General features: G+C 51.4%; 1 protein-coding gene across 3 annotated transcripts; it reads right to left on the bottom strand.

The window, feature by feature from the left end:
• Window positions 1-7791: 7791 nt before the first annotated feature.
• LOC134506187 (mitochondrial-processing peptidase subunit alpha-like) lies at window positions 7792-13233 on the bottom strand. Of its 3 annotated transcripts, XR_010068778.1 has the most exons (4): window positions 12942-13233; window positions 11353-11615; window positions 8171-8263; window positions 7792-8093 (listed from the first exon to the last, which is right to left on the bottom strand). XR_010068778.1 is itself a non-coding variant. In XM_063316253.1 (3 exons), the coding sequence occupies exons 1-3, from the start codon at window positions 13026-13028 to the stop codon at window positions 8239-8241; spliced, it is 375 nt and encodes a 124-aa protein (XP_063172323.1). In that variant the 5' UTR covers window positions 13029-13233; the 3' UTR covers window positions 7792-8238. The 3 variants fall into 3 exon arrangements, 2 of the variants coding, with proteins under 2 accessions (XP_063172323.1, XP_063172322.1); XM_063316253.1 differs by having other exon boundaries at window positions 7792-8263; XM_063316252.1 differs by lacking the exon at window positions 12942-13233 and having other exon boundaries at window positions 11353-11945.
• Window positions 13234-13878: the final 645 nt, after the last annotated feature.

A 13878-nucleotide genomic window follows, 5' to 3' on the forward strand; every position in this document is an offset into this window, starting at 1 on the left:
GTGACATGCATGGAAGGCTGGGAATGAGATAAAAGAATACAGAGAAGGCAACTGAGGTATTCAACGACCCCAAAACCACCCATAGTGCAAACTGTTTGGTGAATATCTGCTTAGAAAAAGATTGGTTTGTTTTGAATAAGTGAGTTAAGCATTGTAGGAGGAGAGCTGGGTTTCTACGTGGCCAAAACTCAGGAGGAGCGTAGTAGCACCTTTTCCTACTATCAAATATTTTTAAAACAGATTAAGCTTTTGTGAGCTTCAGCTTCTGCCTTCTGATAACATTTCTTGGTCAGAAAAGATGCTCCAGACTCCTGAGTTATGGGTGAAGGATACGTCTGTCCATACATGCACATGGCAAAGGAATGAAGAAAACGGTTAAAGCAGAATTGACTGTGGATGAGGAAAGACTGAAGGATGAAGGATCACAAGGGTGATGGGAGAGACCAATTTTTGGTAGGCCAAGTGTGGATTTTAGGAAAATAAGGAGAGAAAGAAGGGTGAAATGAGTCTAACTGCAGGAAGAGAAAGGACCAATCCTGCAGGAACAAGAGATTAGAAGAATCTCACAAGAGAGTAAAGGGAAAGTGGGTGTAAGAAAGAGGATATGGAAGCTGCTTGCAACAGAGTGAAAAGAGTTATATTTACAAGGGCCAGAGAAGCATGTGGAGGTACATGAACGGGAACTATGAAAAAGGAGGATTGGGGGGAGGATGAAGTGAAAGAGGCTTGGAGCAACGCATTTGAAATTGACCACTGCAAAAAATTAGGATGCAAGGTCTTCTCTGATGTGTATAGAGTGAAAAAGAGAGTTACAAAGGATGTCTTCAAAAGGAGCAGGGAAGGATTAAGACGACAAGAGGCAGAGAGACGCTGAGCTGTCTTGGTGGAAATCAAAGGCGGTTCAGGAAGAGGATCAACTGAGCTCCAAGGAGCCTCCAGCAGAGTGAATGGAATGCAACAAAAAGCCATGAAATGATCTGGAATGCAGCTGAAGGGACCTTTGTATGAGAAGGACCGAGATGTGACCAACAGCACAATTGAAATGAATACTAGGAATATCAGGATGAAAAGGAAATCATAAATGCTACGAGAATGTGGGAAAATGGTAAGGCCAGAGATGCAGATAGCGGAGTTGGAAAACATTCAAATATAGTTGTAGTTTGCTGATGGAGTGGCTGTGGTTATGGTTGACGGCTGGAAAAATGCCACCATGGATCCCCTATGCAAAGAGAAAGCCAGCCCATTTACAGGAAGAGGGATTTGCTAAGTGTTCCTGGGAGAGGACTTAGCAGAGGTCTGTTTGAAAGGACAGACGACCGGGCAAGGAGCAACACGGGGAAGCACAGTGAAACCTCAAGGAATTGTTCCCCTCTGCTGTGTCTTGGTCAGGCCCCATTTGGAATATGAGGTCCGGTTCTGGGCACCGCAGTCTGGACAGGACAGCCACAAAACAGAGCAAGCTTAGAGAGGGCCGCCAAGGTGCTGAGGGGGCTGGGAGACCAGGCCCAATAAGGTTAAAGGATCTGGGCAGGCTCAATCTACAGAAAAGGCGAGTGAAGGGAGATGGGACAGTCTTCTGCCTGAAGAGATGTCAACAGAAGAGGGGGTGAACTGACTCCCTACTGCTCCAGAGGGCAAGGTCAGAAGCAACAGGTCCAAACTAGGAATTAGCAATTAGATTGCAGCTACACACCAGAAGCTTCCTGATGATAGCAGCTGTCGTCCAGTGGAACAGGTTGCCATGTGAAGCGGTCACTTCACCTTCCCTGCTGGTCTTCAAAGGGAAGCTGGATGGTCCTCTGTTGGAGATGCTCTAGTGGATCCTGCATTGAGCAGGATGAGTTGGATCAGATAACCAGGAACGGGCCTTTGAGCTGTATGATGATCTATGATCTATGAAATAGTCTGGATTTATCATGGACGGAGGCTGCTCCATCGTGACCCTGATTTAAAATCCTGGCTCGATGGTATGGGTTCGCTCGTTATCTCTGACTTGGCTTTGGACTGATGCGCTAGGAAGGCCAACATACAGTTCTCTTTCATCAAGGCTTAATCTGCAGTTTGAAAATGGAGGACTTTTAATGTGTACCTCAACGTTGTGTACATTGTGTTTCCTTATTCCTTGTACTAATTAATATGCTTTTAAAAGATTTCATTTCCTGAACTGAGTGACGCAAGGAACCTATTGGTGGAAGCAAAAACAGAAAGGCCCGGAGAGGCTGATGCACTGGCTGAGCTACGTTTCCTTCTCTTTCCTCACATGTCCGGCCTTTAGTTTTCCTTCCTTGCGACTTCGTTTCCCCCCCGCATTTTGCATAACGTTTCTGATTCTGAAATGGAAGAGTGCAATACATATATGTGCGTTTCTACATGCAGCTGTGTTGTGGTGTATGTGGGAGAAGGTATCTGTGGGGCGTGTGCGTATTTGTCCTACCACACGTCCCTGTGGACTGATATTAGGATTTCTGCCTTGTCACCAACTCCTTTGCAGACGGTCGCAAACCACCCTGCTTTTGCAGACGTTTGCGTTGCACTGCGTTGGGCAGACGGGAGAGAAACTGCCAACGCAGGGAATGTCCCTGAGAATCTGTGTTGCTCCGGCCCCTTCTCTTCCACCGAACCCCTTCACCAAGAGGACGAGGGGGCTCCCTGACCTCCCGGTGGCTGTTCCCCCTCCCTGGCCGAAGGAGTCTTTCCGGCACCCCAGAAGGCTGCTTTCCCATCCACAGACGGTGCTGCTTGACACCCCACCTCTGTGCTGCTCCAAAGCAGCCCGCCAGCTTTGAGCCTCTTCCGTCTTTGGCTTGGCAGAGCTGAGTCCCAAGTGCCTCGGTGAGCGATGCAGCCCTGGGGAAAATGCCTGCTCTGACGCCCGTTTTCCAGGCTGTCGCTGGGAAGAGGACGAGAACGGAGCTGGGCACTCTGTCTCGGGAGGGGAAGTGCCTCTTTCTTCAGCCCATTTTCCGCCAGTCATTTTTCTGACCCCTTTTCCCAGGGAGTGACTGGCATTAAAAACTGCTCACCCCGGCAAGCGGTTCCTTTGCGTAACACGGACATGGGCACCCAAATCCCACCTTCCCTTCCGAAGAAAACCCTCTGCCTCTCAGAGCAGGTTCTCAAAGGCTGCTGGATTGCAGACTTCTAAAATAATCCCTGCATTTTGGCTGCATCCACCGTGCAGCGTTAGTAACACAGATGATCCCTTCAAGTTAGGCTTGGGACACCAGTAAATACACCACTTCCTTTTAATAACCGAGTGCTAGGCTATATATCAAATAAAATAATGTAAGGACTTCGGGCGTTACCAAAGTAAACTGTGTTATTGGAAGAAAGCAAGGAAAAAAACCCAACAACATTTAAAACAGCATGTTTGATGGGAAGGATGGCCTTGCTGCTGCTTCAGGCCAGCCCCGAGTCCTGGCACCCACCTGGACAAGTCCCTGCCACTCTCTGGGCATTTTTCAGAAGGGCTTGCCTTTGCCCCCTTCTTCCTAGGGCTGAGAGAGAGGAACTGGCCCAATGTCACCCAGGTGGCTTCCGTGCCAGTGAGAGGACTAGACCTTGTGCCCTTGGCTTCAGCAAACTCAGGGAAAGTAAAGGGCCTTTGCTTGCTTTAAGCCTGCTTCTCTTAATCTGCACTCCAGGCCTCTCCTCAGGTCTAGGACTAGGAGCTGAGTCATAAGAGAGGCCGGTGGCTCTCGCTGCCCAGCGGTTCAGCTTCTGGGTATCTGGGTTTCATGGCCACTGTTCCAATATTTTTTCAAAAAAGCTGTTTTCCTGACATGTTTGTATTTTATTGCTCAATACCCTATGAGCCTTTACAGAAAGGAGGCCCTGAAGTGATCTTGAAAAGTAATTGAGAAATAGGCATCCAGAGAAGTAGGGTTTCTGTTTGCAGACTGACATCAAAATGCTTGGAGGGCTGGCGTGTCTCCACTGGCATGAAAAGATGTAACCCTGGGAGATACTTGGGAGTGGGGGGGAGAAGGCTACCATGGGATGGGGGACCATGATGGATGCGTTATGAAATTAGGCACAGGGGAGAGAGAGTGAGTCAGCCACTCTCAAATACTAGAACTGAACAGGGTGACCCAAAGAAAGTGAATAACTGAAGATTCAGGACAGGGGAACAGATGTATTGGCAGGAGATCCACCATATTAACAACATCTTTGCTGCAAATATGGATAGGAATCAAAGGCATCAGAGCAATTTGACAGTGCAACCACGTATCCAGACTGGTACTGCAGCTGCTCAGGGCAAGGGGGTCAGTCCAACGGGTTCTAATTATTGGTGATGGATTATTTGAGAAAAGACCCCATTTCGGCAGAGTCGGCTCAGGGAGAGCCGCTCTCCTTCTCCCCCCCAGCCCCCCGGACACCCGAGGAAGTCCCTCCTTTGCCCAAGAATCGGGTTCCACCAACCTGACCAGGAGCTTTCAGGAAAGGGCTCAGCTGACCTCCGGGGTTCCAGCTCTACAGCTCCAGCTCCCTCCAGGCTGCCTGGTCAAAGGAAGCAGGAGATTCTCCGTGAGGCATCAGGGAGGAAACGGAAAGGGAAGTTGCCCAAACAGCCACTCGGTGAAAGTCCTTTGAAGAGAGAGAGAGAAAAGAGGAAGTGGCAAGGATTGAGGATTTCAGAATATAGGCTTCCATGACACGCTAGCCAGTTTTCAAAAGTGGGTGGGTGGGTGGGTCCTGAGATATTTTCTGGGAGATGGGTTCCAATGTTGCCATTCTGCCTCCATGGAGATCTCACTCCTGGGGACCCTATCTGTGGTGCCGTTGCACTTACCAGCCACCTGATCTCCCCTTGCCCAGCCATCTCCCCTGCAGTGCTGGCTGACTGCTCTGGGTCACGCGCCTGAGAGCACCTCTTCCTCCACAGCTGTGTGTCTCGACCCCAATCCAGAGCTTCAGCACTGGCCCTTCCTTTGGTCCCAGGAGGAGGGTCCCATGGCTGCCAGACTTCCCCCCACTGTGCTTGGGGTCTGACCACAGCCACGCCTTCAGGACCCCTGGGACGCCCATCGTGCGCTGCTTGCGCTAATCCTAGACATCAGAAGGACCCGTCTGGCCCTTGCCTTCTCACTGGGAGAAAAGGCCCCAACAGCTGCTCTAGTGAAGGCAAGAGACACTGCTGAATGCCTCCATCAACAGCTACCAGACTGTCTCACCTAACCGTCGGGTTCCTTTATCTGCCTTCAGAAAATTGAGCCTGGTCACATGTACAATCCAATGGGAGAAGGCAGTGTGGAACAAAGGGGGAATCCCCACATCTTATTTCCACCACCACCACCACCCCGAACGTCTTTTAAGGGTTATGCGTGAAACGCAAACGTTGTGACCCTCTTTCATGAGCTGAACATTCCTTGGAGGACATTCAGTCTAAAATGGGGGAGACCCTCCCCACGTAGCCCAAGGCAGTTATAGGCTCACAGACACTTGGCTGTCCTACCAGACTGTTGCATTTTCCAGAAAATAATATTGACAAATGAAGATTTTAGAAGCAAAGCAATTTAGGAATATCCAGTGGTGAACGAATCAGCGCAGAATGGGCCAAAGACACATTCTTAGAAAGTAAAAGGTGACGCTTGGGCGGAGCCAAGCGCTTTGTTTGGGAGAGGAGGGTTCAAAATATTATCAGAAGTAAAGAGAGGTCGAAGGGGGCGTCCGGAGGGAGGCCCAGTTAAGCGGACGGAAGTCGACTGAACTGCGACGAAGAAGCTCAGGTCCAGAGGAAAGGCTTCCACCGCAGGGAAAGAAGAAAAGGAGCTGAACTGCACGGGAGATCGTAAAACCCAAAATGAAAGAAGTCTTTTAAGTGCCTTTTTTTCTTTTTCTGAGATTCGTCAAGTCACCCCTCTCGCAATTTGTGACTGAGTGCCGTACAACAGCAGCAGCAAGAAAGAAAGGCTAGTTAATGGCTTAAATAATTTGCAACCTGGGAAACACTGAGGGGAACTGGGCACCCGCGACCACAAGACTGCCCCCATGACCCACGGAGACAGGAACCCGGAGGACGGGAGGACCCGAGGTGGGTGGGATGTAACCCTGGGAGATATTTGTGGGGGGTGGAGGGGAGAAGGCTAACATGGGATGGGGGACCATGATGGACGCATTAGAAAATTAAGCACATTGTCAGTGCTTGACATCGGGCGGGAGAGCAAGCTCTCCAATGGCTGGAGGTTTCTAGCTGCGAGGAAGCTGGCAGCCGTGGCAATCTATCTGCTGTGTACTGGTGCCAGGAAGGCCGAGCCTTCCCTAGCTTTGCCTGACGCTCCGCATCCCCTCTCCTTGGCTTCAGGGTTTGTTTTGCATGACCATATTCATCCTGAGGACTGAGGAGTGAGAGAAGCCTAGACTGAGAGGTTTAGATTCGGCAGCCTGAATCCAGGTAGACTGAAGCTGTCCTGGAGCACCGGTGGAGCCAGGCCTCGAGGATAAAAGCTAAGCTTTAACCAAAAGTTTATGGAAGCAAGACACGCCCTTGACTCAACTTCGATCACACCGGTCTCCGGTCGTAGAGGTGGAGTGGAGACACAGCGAGGTGTCTGGAGAGCTGCTATGAAGAATTTGGATTGCACCCTTTCCAAGGCGGCGAAACAAGAACCTGGGGGCCAACCAAGGTCCCGCAGAGGAGCTGCCTAGCGGCTTAGCCTGAAGGAGCTTAAGTGCGGCTGGGACGTAATATTCTCCCTCGGAGCGGAAAAATTTCAGGGTGGCATTGGCAGATCTCGGTCCAGGGGCAGCAGCACGTTCACAGTGCGCTTCCCTTGAGCCAGTGGCACGCACGACTCCTAAAGGCTTGACGCCGGTCACCCGTTCCATCCTGCGGCCATTAATGCTCCACGAGCGGAGCTTCGGCCTTTGGGCCAAGGCCACGATCTGGCTTTGTTTCCAGACGATCGTTGTCGCGGTCTTGGGCCAGGCTCTCGGAGCTCCTTCAAGGCCTGCTGGCGTTCTGGAAGGAGCTACAGCGTCGTCTGCGCAAAGCAGCAGAGCAATGCTGCGATCCCATAGCTTGGGGGCATGGAAACGTGAATTGTACTCTCATCTCACCCTACCATGGACGTAAAAGTTGAAAAGCAGGGGGGCCAAAATGCTCCCGTTTGACCCCCTTTCGTGTTTTACCAGCTTCGAGAGAGACCCGTGCATATGGCACCTGACCTTAACAGTTGTATCAGTCTGTAGGGCACGGGTTAAGCAGAGAAGCCTACGGCCGATTGATGAGCCTTCCAGCTTTTCCCATAATTTGATCCTGGATACGCAGATATGGGCACAACTGTTTGCAATTCCACCTACTAATATCATCATTTATTCGGACAATGATTAGAACAATGTCGCTGAAGTCTTTGTGCTTCAGTTCATGCCAAAGCCACACTTCAGCCAAGGCAAGGGTTGAAGCCGACGGCCCGTTGTGGGACGATGCAAATTCCTGTGCTGGCCGATCCCGGCAGATTTGCCCGTCTGGACGCTGGCAGCTTTGGGGCTCCTCTCAGAGGCCTTTTGCTCCCTCACGCTAAAGCAACAAATCCCCCCCCCCCAAGGCGTTTTATGGATGCCACTTGGTCTACCTTGAAGGGTGGATATGGTGGTCCTCAAACAACAGGCCTGGTTCACATACTGTGATAAGCCAAAGGTGGTTTACTTGGTTCTGGTTTAGTGTGTTGTCTGAAGCTAGCCAACCAGTTTGTAAAACTAAGTTATGGCTCAGCACGGTCCAGGAGCTCTACTACCGCTGGGTTAGCCAAGAGTCATGAGTAAAGCAAACGATAGCTTAGCACAACGTGTAAAGCGGCTACACATTTTTACTCCTTTGTCCCTTCGGACACCTGCCTAAAAACCTCTGGAGGGAAGATCCTGCACAGCAGCATGACACAGCCATTCCCATCACCGCACTCTGCCTCGGCTTGTCTCCACTCCCAGCTCTTAGCAAAAGAGCTTTCCTGTTCCTTCAGAAAAGCCCGGGGACTTACCGGTTGAGGACGTTGAGATACAGCCATGTGAACGTGCCTTTGCCAGGGCCCCCGGCAGGGAAAGAGCCACCCCCCCCTCATCATGTGTAAGACGGCAAAGGGGATGAAGTCTTCCTCCTGACCAGAGAAGCCAGAGCAGACGGTCACTCAGACGTCCAGCGAAAGGGCCGCCGCAGCCAGAAGCGGATACTTACCAGAAACGAGCAGCTTTCCAGCCCAATCGTGATGTGGGCCAACTCTGGGGTGGGGGTGGGCCCTAAACTCACGTCTGACATGTCCTTCTCAAGCTGCAGAGAGAGGGAGAGATTCCGTGGGAATTTGGCCTTTTGACAAACAAAATAAACCAAACCAGTTGAGAGACCAACTCTACTACTGTTTTACCTGTTTAACCATTTTTTTAAAAAAATGTTTTTGTTTTTGTTTGACTTAAAGGAATTGGATGAATTTGGAGGCTAAAACCCGACATCACTAAAACCGAGGTTGCTTGTTTTCATTTGAACAACAGACAAGCCAGCTATCTCCCAAAAGAGGAATTTAGAAATCAGCTGCTGAAGTTCAATCGCAACCCAAAGTATGTAGGAGTGACCCTCAATCGGTCTTCAACTTATAGGGAACGCCTAAGAGAAACCACAGAAAAAATAAAAACCAGGAACAATATTCTACACAAAGTTTATGGCACCAGCTGGGGAGCAAGCGCCACAGTTCTTAGGACATCAGCTCTTGCCTTGGTATATTTGGCGGCTGAGTATTGTAGTCTTGTATGGTTAAACAGCGCTCACGTAAAAGCGGTGGGCACCCAGCTTAACCACAGTATCAGGAACCATCAAATCAATGCCTTCTGAATGGCTGCCGGTACTATCCAACATACCCCCCCCCCGTCTTAGAAGACAACTTGCCTTAAAAAGGGAGTGGCAGAAATGCGAGGCAAATCGATTACTACCTAGAAACAAGGATTGCCATGATCGAATATTTAGACTCAAATCTCAGAACCCGCTGTGCAGCAACTAGCCAGAGAAGACTTTGACTTTGAGACAGCATGGCACCAGGAGTGGGCGACTTCTAGCCCAGATCTGTTTAAATTAGTGTCTGATCCAGCACAACGCCCTCATGGCTTTGATCTCCCAAGGAAAAACTGGACTGCGCTCAATCGGATTCGAACTACTCATGGCAAATGCCGATATTGGAAGCATAAGCGGGGGCTGCTTGATAATCTGAACTGCGACTGTGGGACGTCCCGCAAACCTGACATCGCACCGCGATGGACTGTCCCCGCAGAAGGGGTTTCCTGGCTCCCTGCAAGAACTGCTGTCCAGTGGCTAAACGATCTAGATAGCCGGCCACAGGCTTAGCCACTCTAGTAGCTGCTCTTACTGTTCTGCCAAGTGTCCAAGCAGTGATCAGGTGCTCAGGCAACTGGTTCTTTTTAGATCCAGAGATAATAAGCACGCCAGTGGATAAAGAAACTTTAAGCTTTATTATAAACTTCAGCAAACAAATTTAAACAGACACACAGTTCAAAAAGAAACACAGTTTAGGCAGAGGATACAAAAGCATAAAAAGCATCGCATCAAGAAAGAAGTAACATACTTCAGCAAAGTGACACCTTTATTCCCTTTTATGTTGCCAGGACCCTCCTGACCAAGGCAACAGGGATCCCCAAAAGGCTGGCTTCTTGTTCTGCAGCACCCCAGCGCTTAGTCTGCATAGAAGCCCCCAAAATTCAAAACGATTCCAGGAGTCTCTATCAAAGTCTGGCTCTCAAACCTCGTGACCAACTCTCCATGGTACCAAGGCTATGTGGCCTGACCTTGACTAGGGTCTGGAGCACCTGTTTATGACCTCGCCCCAAAGCCTGGGAAGCTCTACAGATAAGCCAGCGCTCACAAAACAATGGCGGTGAAGGTGCTGGGCTAGAAACCAGGAGTCTGTGAGTTCTAGTCCTGCCTGAGGCCTGAAAGCCGGCTGGGTGACCTTGGGCCAGCCCCTCCTCTCAGCCCAGCTCGGTGCAATGTAGACCAGCCTCCTCGTGGTGCATCCCAGGCAACGTGACTTGTCCCGGCTAAATACACATCTGGCTGCTGGACCTCACAAGGATTTCCCAGCAAGAAAAGCAGCATGAACACCGAACCGCTATGCCATGATTAAAGAAAAAATCCTTTGGGAGGGCTGTTGGAGCAGTGGGCTTATTCTCAAACTAACAACCTTGCGGTTTTATCTCCCCCCCACGCCAAACAGGAATAAAAACAAGCCAATTAAACATCAGCATAACTCAAAATAAACTCTATTCTACTTTGTGTGGGGGAGAAAACCATCATGTCTCTTAACTCCTCAAAATTACAAAGGTCTTCCGTGTATTTCCACTACACATACATAACTTAATTTATTCATCGTTTTGTTCATCATTTGTATTGCGTGTTTTTTTAAAAAATTGTCGCAATGCCCTATATTTTATACACTTTTATATACTGTTTTTGTGATTTTATGCAACAATGCTGCATTCTGCTATGCCATACGAAATAAACAAACAGTTTTACCAACTCTCACAAATACTTTTTAAAATAGTCTCCAGGATGACGGAACTTCAGGGCACTGGAGGTGCAACCTCCAACTAACTCAAAACACATCTGCAAGAATTTTGACTGGGGTGGACCGGTTGGCGGGACCATCTGGGTTCCTGAGGCCCTTCACCAGGCCGTTTCCGAAGATGCTTCCAAATGCTGACATATGCACCAAAGCCATAAGGGATCAGGGGAGCACCTGGGGGGACGGCATCCTCGGAGATGCAGCACTCTGGCCGTGTGCTTGTCTCTGGCAGCCTGAACCAGAGCGCCTCCCCAGAATCAGCCTTACAGCAGCTCTTTTGCAAAAATGCAAGAGAGGTTGGCCACTGCCAGGGACTACCCGGTGGCACCTACAAACAAACCAGGTCGGGGCCTTGCTTACCTTTTGGGCGACCAGCGGACTATTTCCTCCAGACAATCCGCCTTGCCTTCAGCTGTTTAAGTGTACTTTTATTGCTTTTAATCCTCGCACTGCCTCGTGTTTACTTTTTTAGATGCGAGTGGCCCCTTATACTATATGTTGATTTTGAAAGAGGCACAGCATCTACTCGGGGCACGTCTGTCCCAGATTTTTATCAGTTCAACTTTGTTTTAGCTGCTCTGAGAACACGTCCAAGGCGAGTTGTACATTTTAAATCATTACAGATCACTTTATTAAACCAAGAGGTCTGATGACGGTCAGCTTCTGCTTCCCGACTGGCCAGTAAGAAGCTCCCGGCACTGAAAACTCCAGCTGCAGGGCTTGTTCCCCTGTTCCTTCTGCACATCTCTGCAGAGCGGGGCGAGAAAAGCAGAGCCGGTCTTCTGTTCCTTACCTTGAGGATCCCTCCGGTGTACTGGGCCACTGACTTGTCCACATCGTCAGCTTTCCCGCTTCCCCAGGCTGGTGGGCCCCCAGGAAGTACGTGTGAGCACATTCCACAAGCTGCTCGTGCTCAATCCCCACGCCAGCCAACACCATCCTGCTGGGCGTGTAGTAATTCCTCAGGTATGAATGGAGGACCCTCCTGTCAATCTTCTCAACGTTCTCTGCTGGACAGAACCTGTTCAATCCCACTGTGTTTTCCCTGTAAGCTGCCTGTCGAAGACCAGGAAAATTACGCTGATTTTCAAAAACCAGGCAATGACAAAACGTACCGTACGTTGAGCGTACTTTCTTGCTTTAGGATCACTGTTGGCCACACGTGCACCAAGACACGAGAAAGCTCTTGCTGTTCAACTTTTCTGAGAATACAGCTGTGAGCACAAGAGAGACCCAGACCTGAAAAAGTAACACCCTCTCCTAAAGGCTCAATTAGTGCCCCCAAATACCGCAAAAGCATTATGCCGTGGATTCCACAGTTGAAGGTATGCCTTTAAATGATGCTGAGCCTGGATCTCAAGTGCTGGAGTTAACAAGAATGCGCTACGTGGCTTGGGACCAGCTTCTATTCCCACGAACATCTGGCCTTCACGGAGATGATGGTGGGATACCCTTGCCCAGCTCTCTTATCTTGAGGGTTGTGCAACCCAAAAGCTTATCTACAGCAACGTTTTGGATCAGACCCGAACAGCTGTCCACATAACCGTGCTAAGAAGCAGTGAGATGTCTGACAAGCCTGGATTTGAACCCAGGTCTCCCTGATCCCTGGCCTACGCTACTGAGAACTCCATGTTGCCTCTCAGCCCCATGATGAGATCTTCCTCTGCCCCCAACGCCAGGGCCTGCAAGCAGCTCTGTGTGAGAAGCACTTTGGATCCAAAGCTGAAAGGGGGCTTGCAGCAGACACGGGTGCACACGCAGCAGATGAGGGACCTCCTTAAAGAAGGTGCATCTTTTCTTGGGATCACAGGGCAGCTGCGCAATCCCAGGAAAGTACACATTTCAGTTAAGGAGGCATTGATAGTGTGCCCAACCCCTCTGAAGCACTCTGTCACGCCCCATTGGCCAAAAGACACACTTTCTTCCGGTGCAGCGTGTGCACCCATGCTCACACCAAAGCCCCCATTCACTGAATGAATGAATGAATGAACGAAACGGTCCTGGACTGTTTCATTTCCCTTCCAAGCTGCAGGCAGGAACACGTTGCATTAGCAAACCAAGTAAGAAGTCCTTATCTTATTGTCCCCCCAAAATGAACCCCATCGCTTATCATACAAAAGTCAAACTTGGGCTCCTTCCGAAAACTATTCAGGTCCTGCATCTAGAGGAATGCAATTCCCTTCCCTTCCCTTCCCGCTAGAGGAAGCGAATTGCAAACAATGGGGGAGCCACCGCCAGCCTCTCAAACCGCTCAGTGTTGCCCCATCTGGCATGCTGGTAGCAGCGTCGCACCCTTTGCCCCCTAGCTCAATCCACAAGATTAGTGGAAGGTGGCTGCGCAGCTCGGGGGCTTTACAGGGGTAGAATCCCAGCGGGCCTTACGGCATGAATCATCTCGGTCAGCAGCGGCTCTGGATCGGGTCTCGTGTTCAGGTCCTCCAGCTCACAGCGAGCCGCCACAGGAGTCATCTCAATTTCCTCATCTGCCGAGAGGAGCCAAGGAGGACCACCTTGGAGTCCAGCCCCACAGGGTCCAGCGCCAACGTCCTACCAAGGGGCAGTGGCACGTGCACGGACCCGCTGGAAGGGGAGGAAGCGTCCTCCCCGCCTCCCGAATGGTCACCAAACCCCACGGAATAAACCTGCGCCGCTCCCCAGCAGATAAATGCAGTCAGGCACGCCCATCCATGCCCCCTCCTGCCCCCTCGGCCCCTCTCCCAGCCCCGTCCTTCCGAAGGGCGCTGTCACCGCGGGCACCACGAGCGCCTTTGCGCCACCCAGTCTATGCTCGTGCGGGGCAGCGAAGCCCCGCCTGGCGCGATTCTCTTCCCTCCAGGCACAGAAGACTCCACGGTGGCCTCACCCGGCAACCTGCTTTCTGAATCACCACCGTGATTTTCTCTCTCGTCGATCGGAACATTACACAGGTCGCCTCGCCTGCCAAGCCGGGCGGGAGGACCACTTCGGCCAAGGGACTGGCCGGGGTGTCCAGGCCCTGCTCTCTGCGGAAGCAGCGTGCGCCGCCGCCGCATCCCTGGAAGGGGGGCCGGTCTGGCTTTCCGGTCTGCACCCGGGGAGCGAGGCACGTCTAAGGCCGGGCAGCGAGGGGCCTCCAAGCCCCGCGGAGGGACCGCCCAGCGGGAGCGCGGCCGGGAGGGGCGGGCGGGGCGCCGGTCCCCTCTTCCGCTCAGGGCCGCCAGCTCGGGCTTGGACCGCCAGGCACGGCCGGCCCGAGGAGGAGGGGGGCCCGGCACCCGCGGCCACGTGACCGCCCCCACGGAGCCCGGGGGCGGGGGGGACCCGAGGGGGCGGGGCGGGG

The sequence above is a fragment of the Candoia aspera genome, chromosome 16, assembly GCF_035149785.1.
Source record: "Candoia aspera isolate rCanAsp1 chromosome 16, rCanAsp1.hap2, whole genome shotgun sequence".
Classification (NCBI taxonomy): Eukaryota; Metazoa; Chordata; class Lepidosauria; order Squamata; family Boidae; genus Candoia; species Candoia aspera.

Bases quoted from the DNA above. Each gene is read 5' to 3' on its own strand.
- LOC134506187 (XM_063316252.1), bottom strand. From the start codon at position 11,454: ATGTGCTCACACGTACTTCCTGGGGGCCCACCAGCCTGGGGAAGCGGG. The intron at 8,264-11,352 runs GTAAGGAACAGA...CTCTCTCTGCAG, and splicing joins ACACCGGAGGGATCCTCAAG to CTTGAGAAGGACATGTCAGA. The intron at 8,094-8,170 runs GTAAGTATCCGC...TTCTCTGGTCAG, and splicing joins TGGAAAGCTGCTCGTTTCTG to GAGGAAGACTTCATCCCCTT.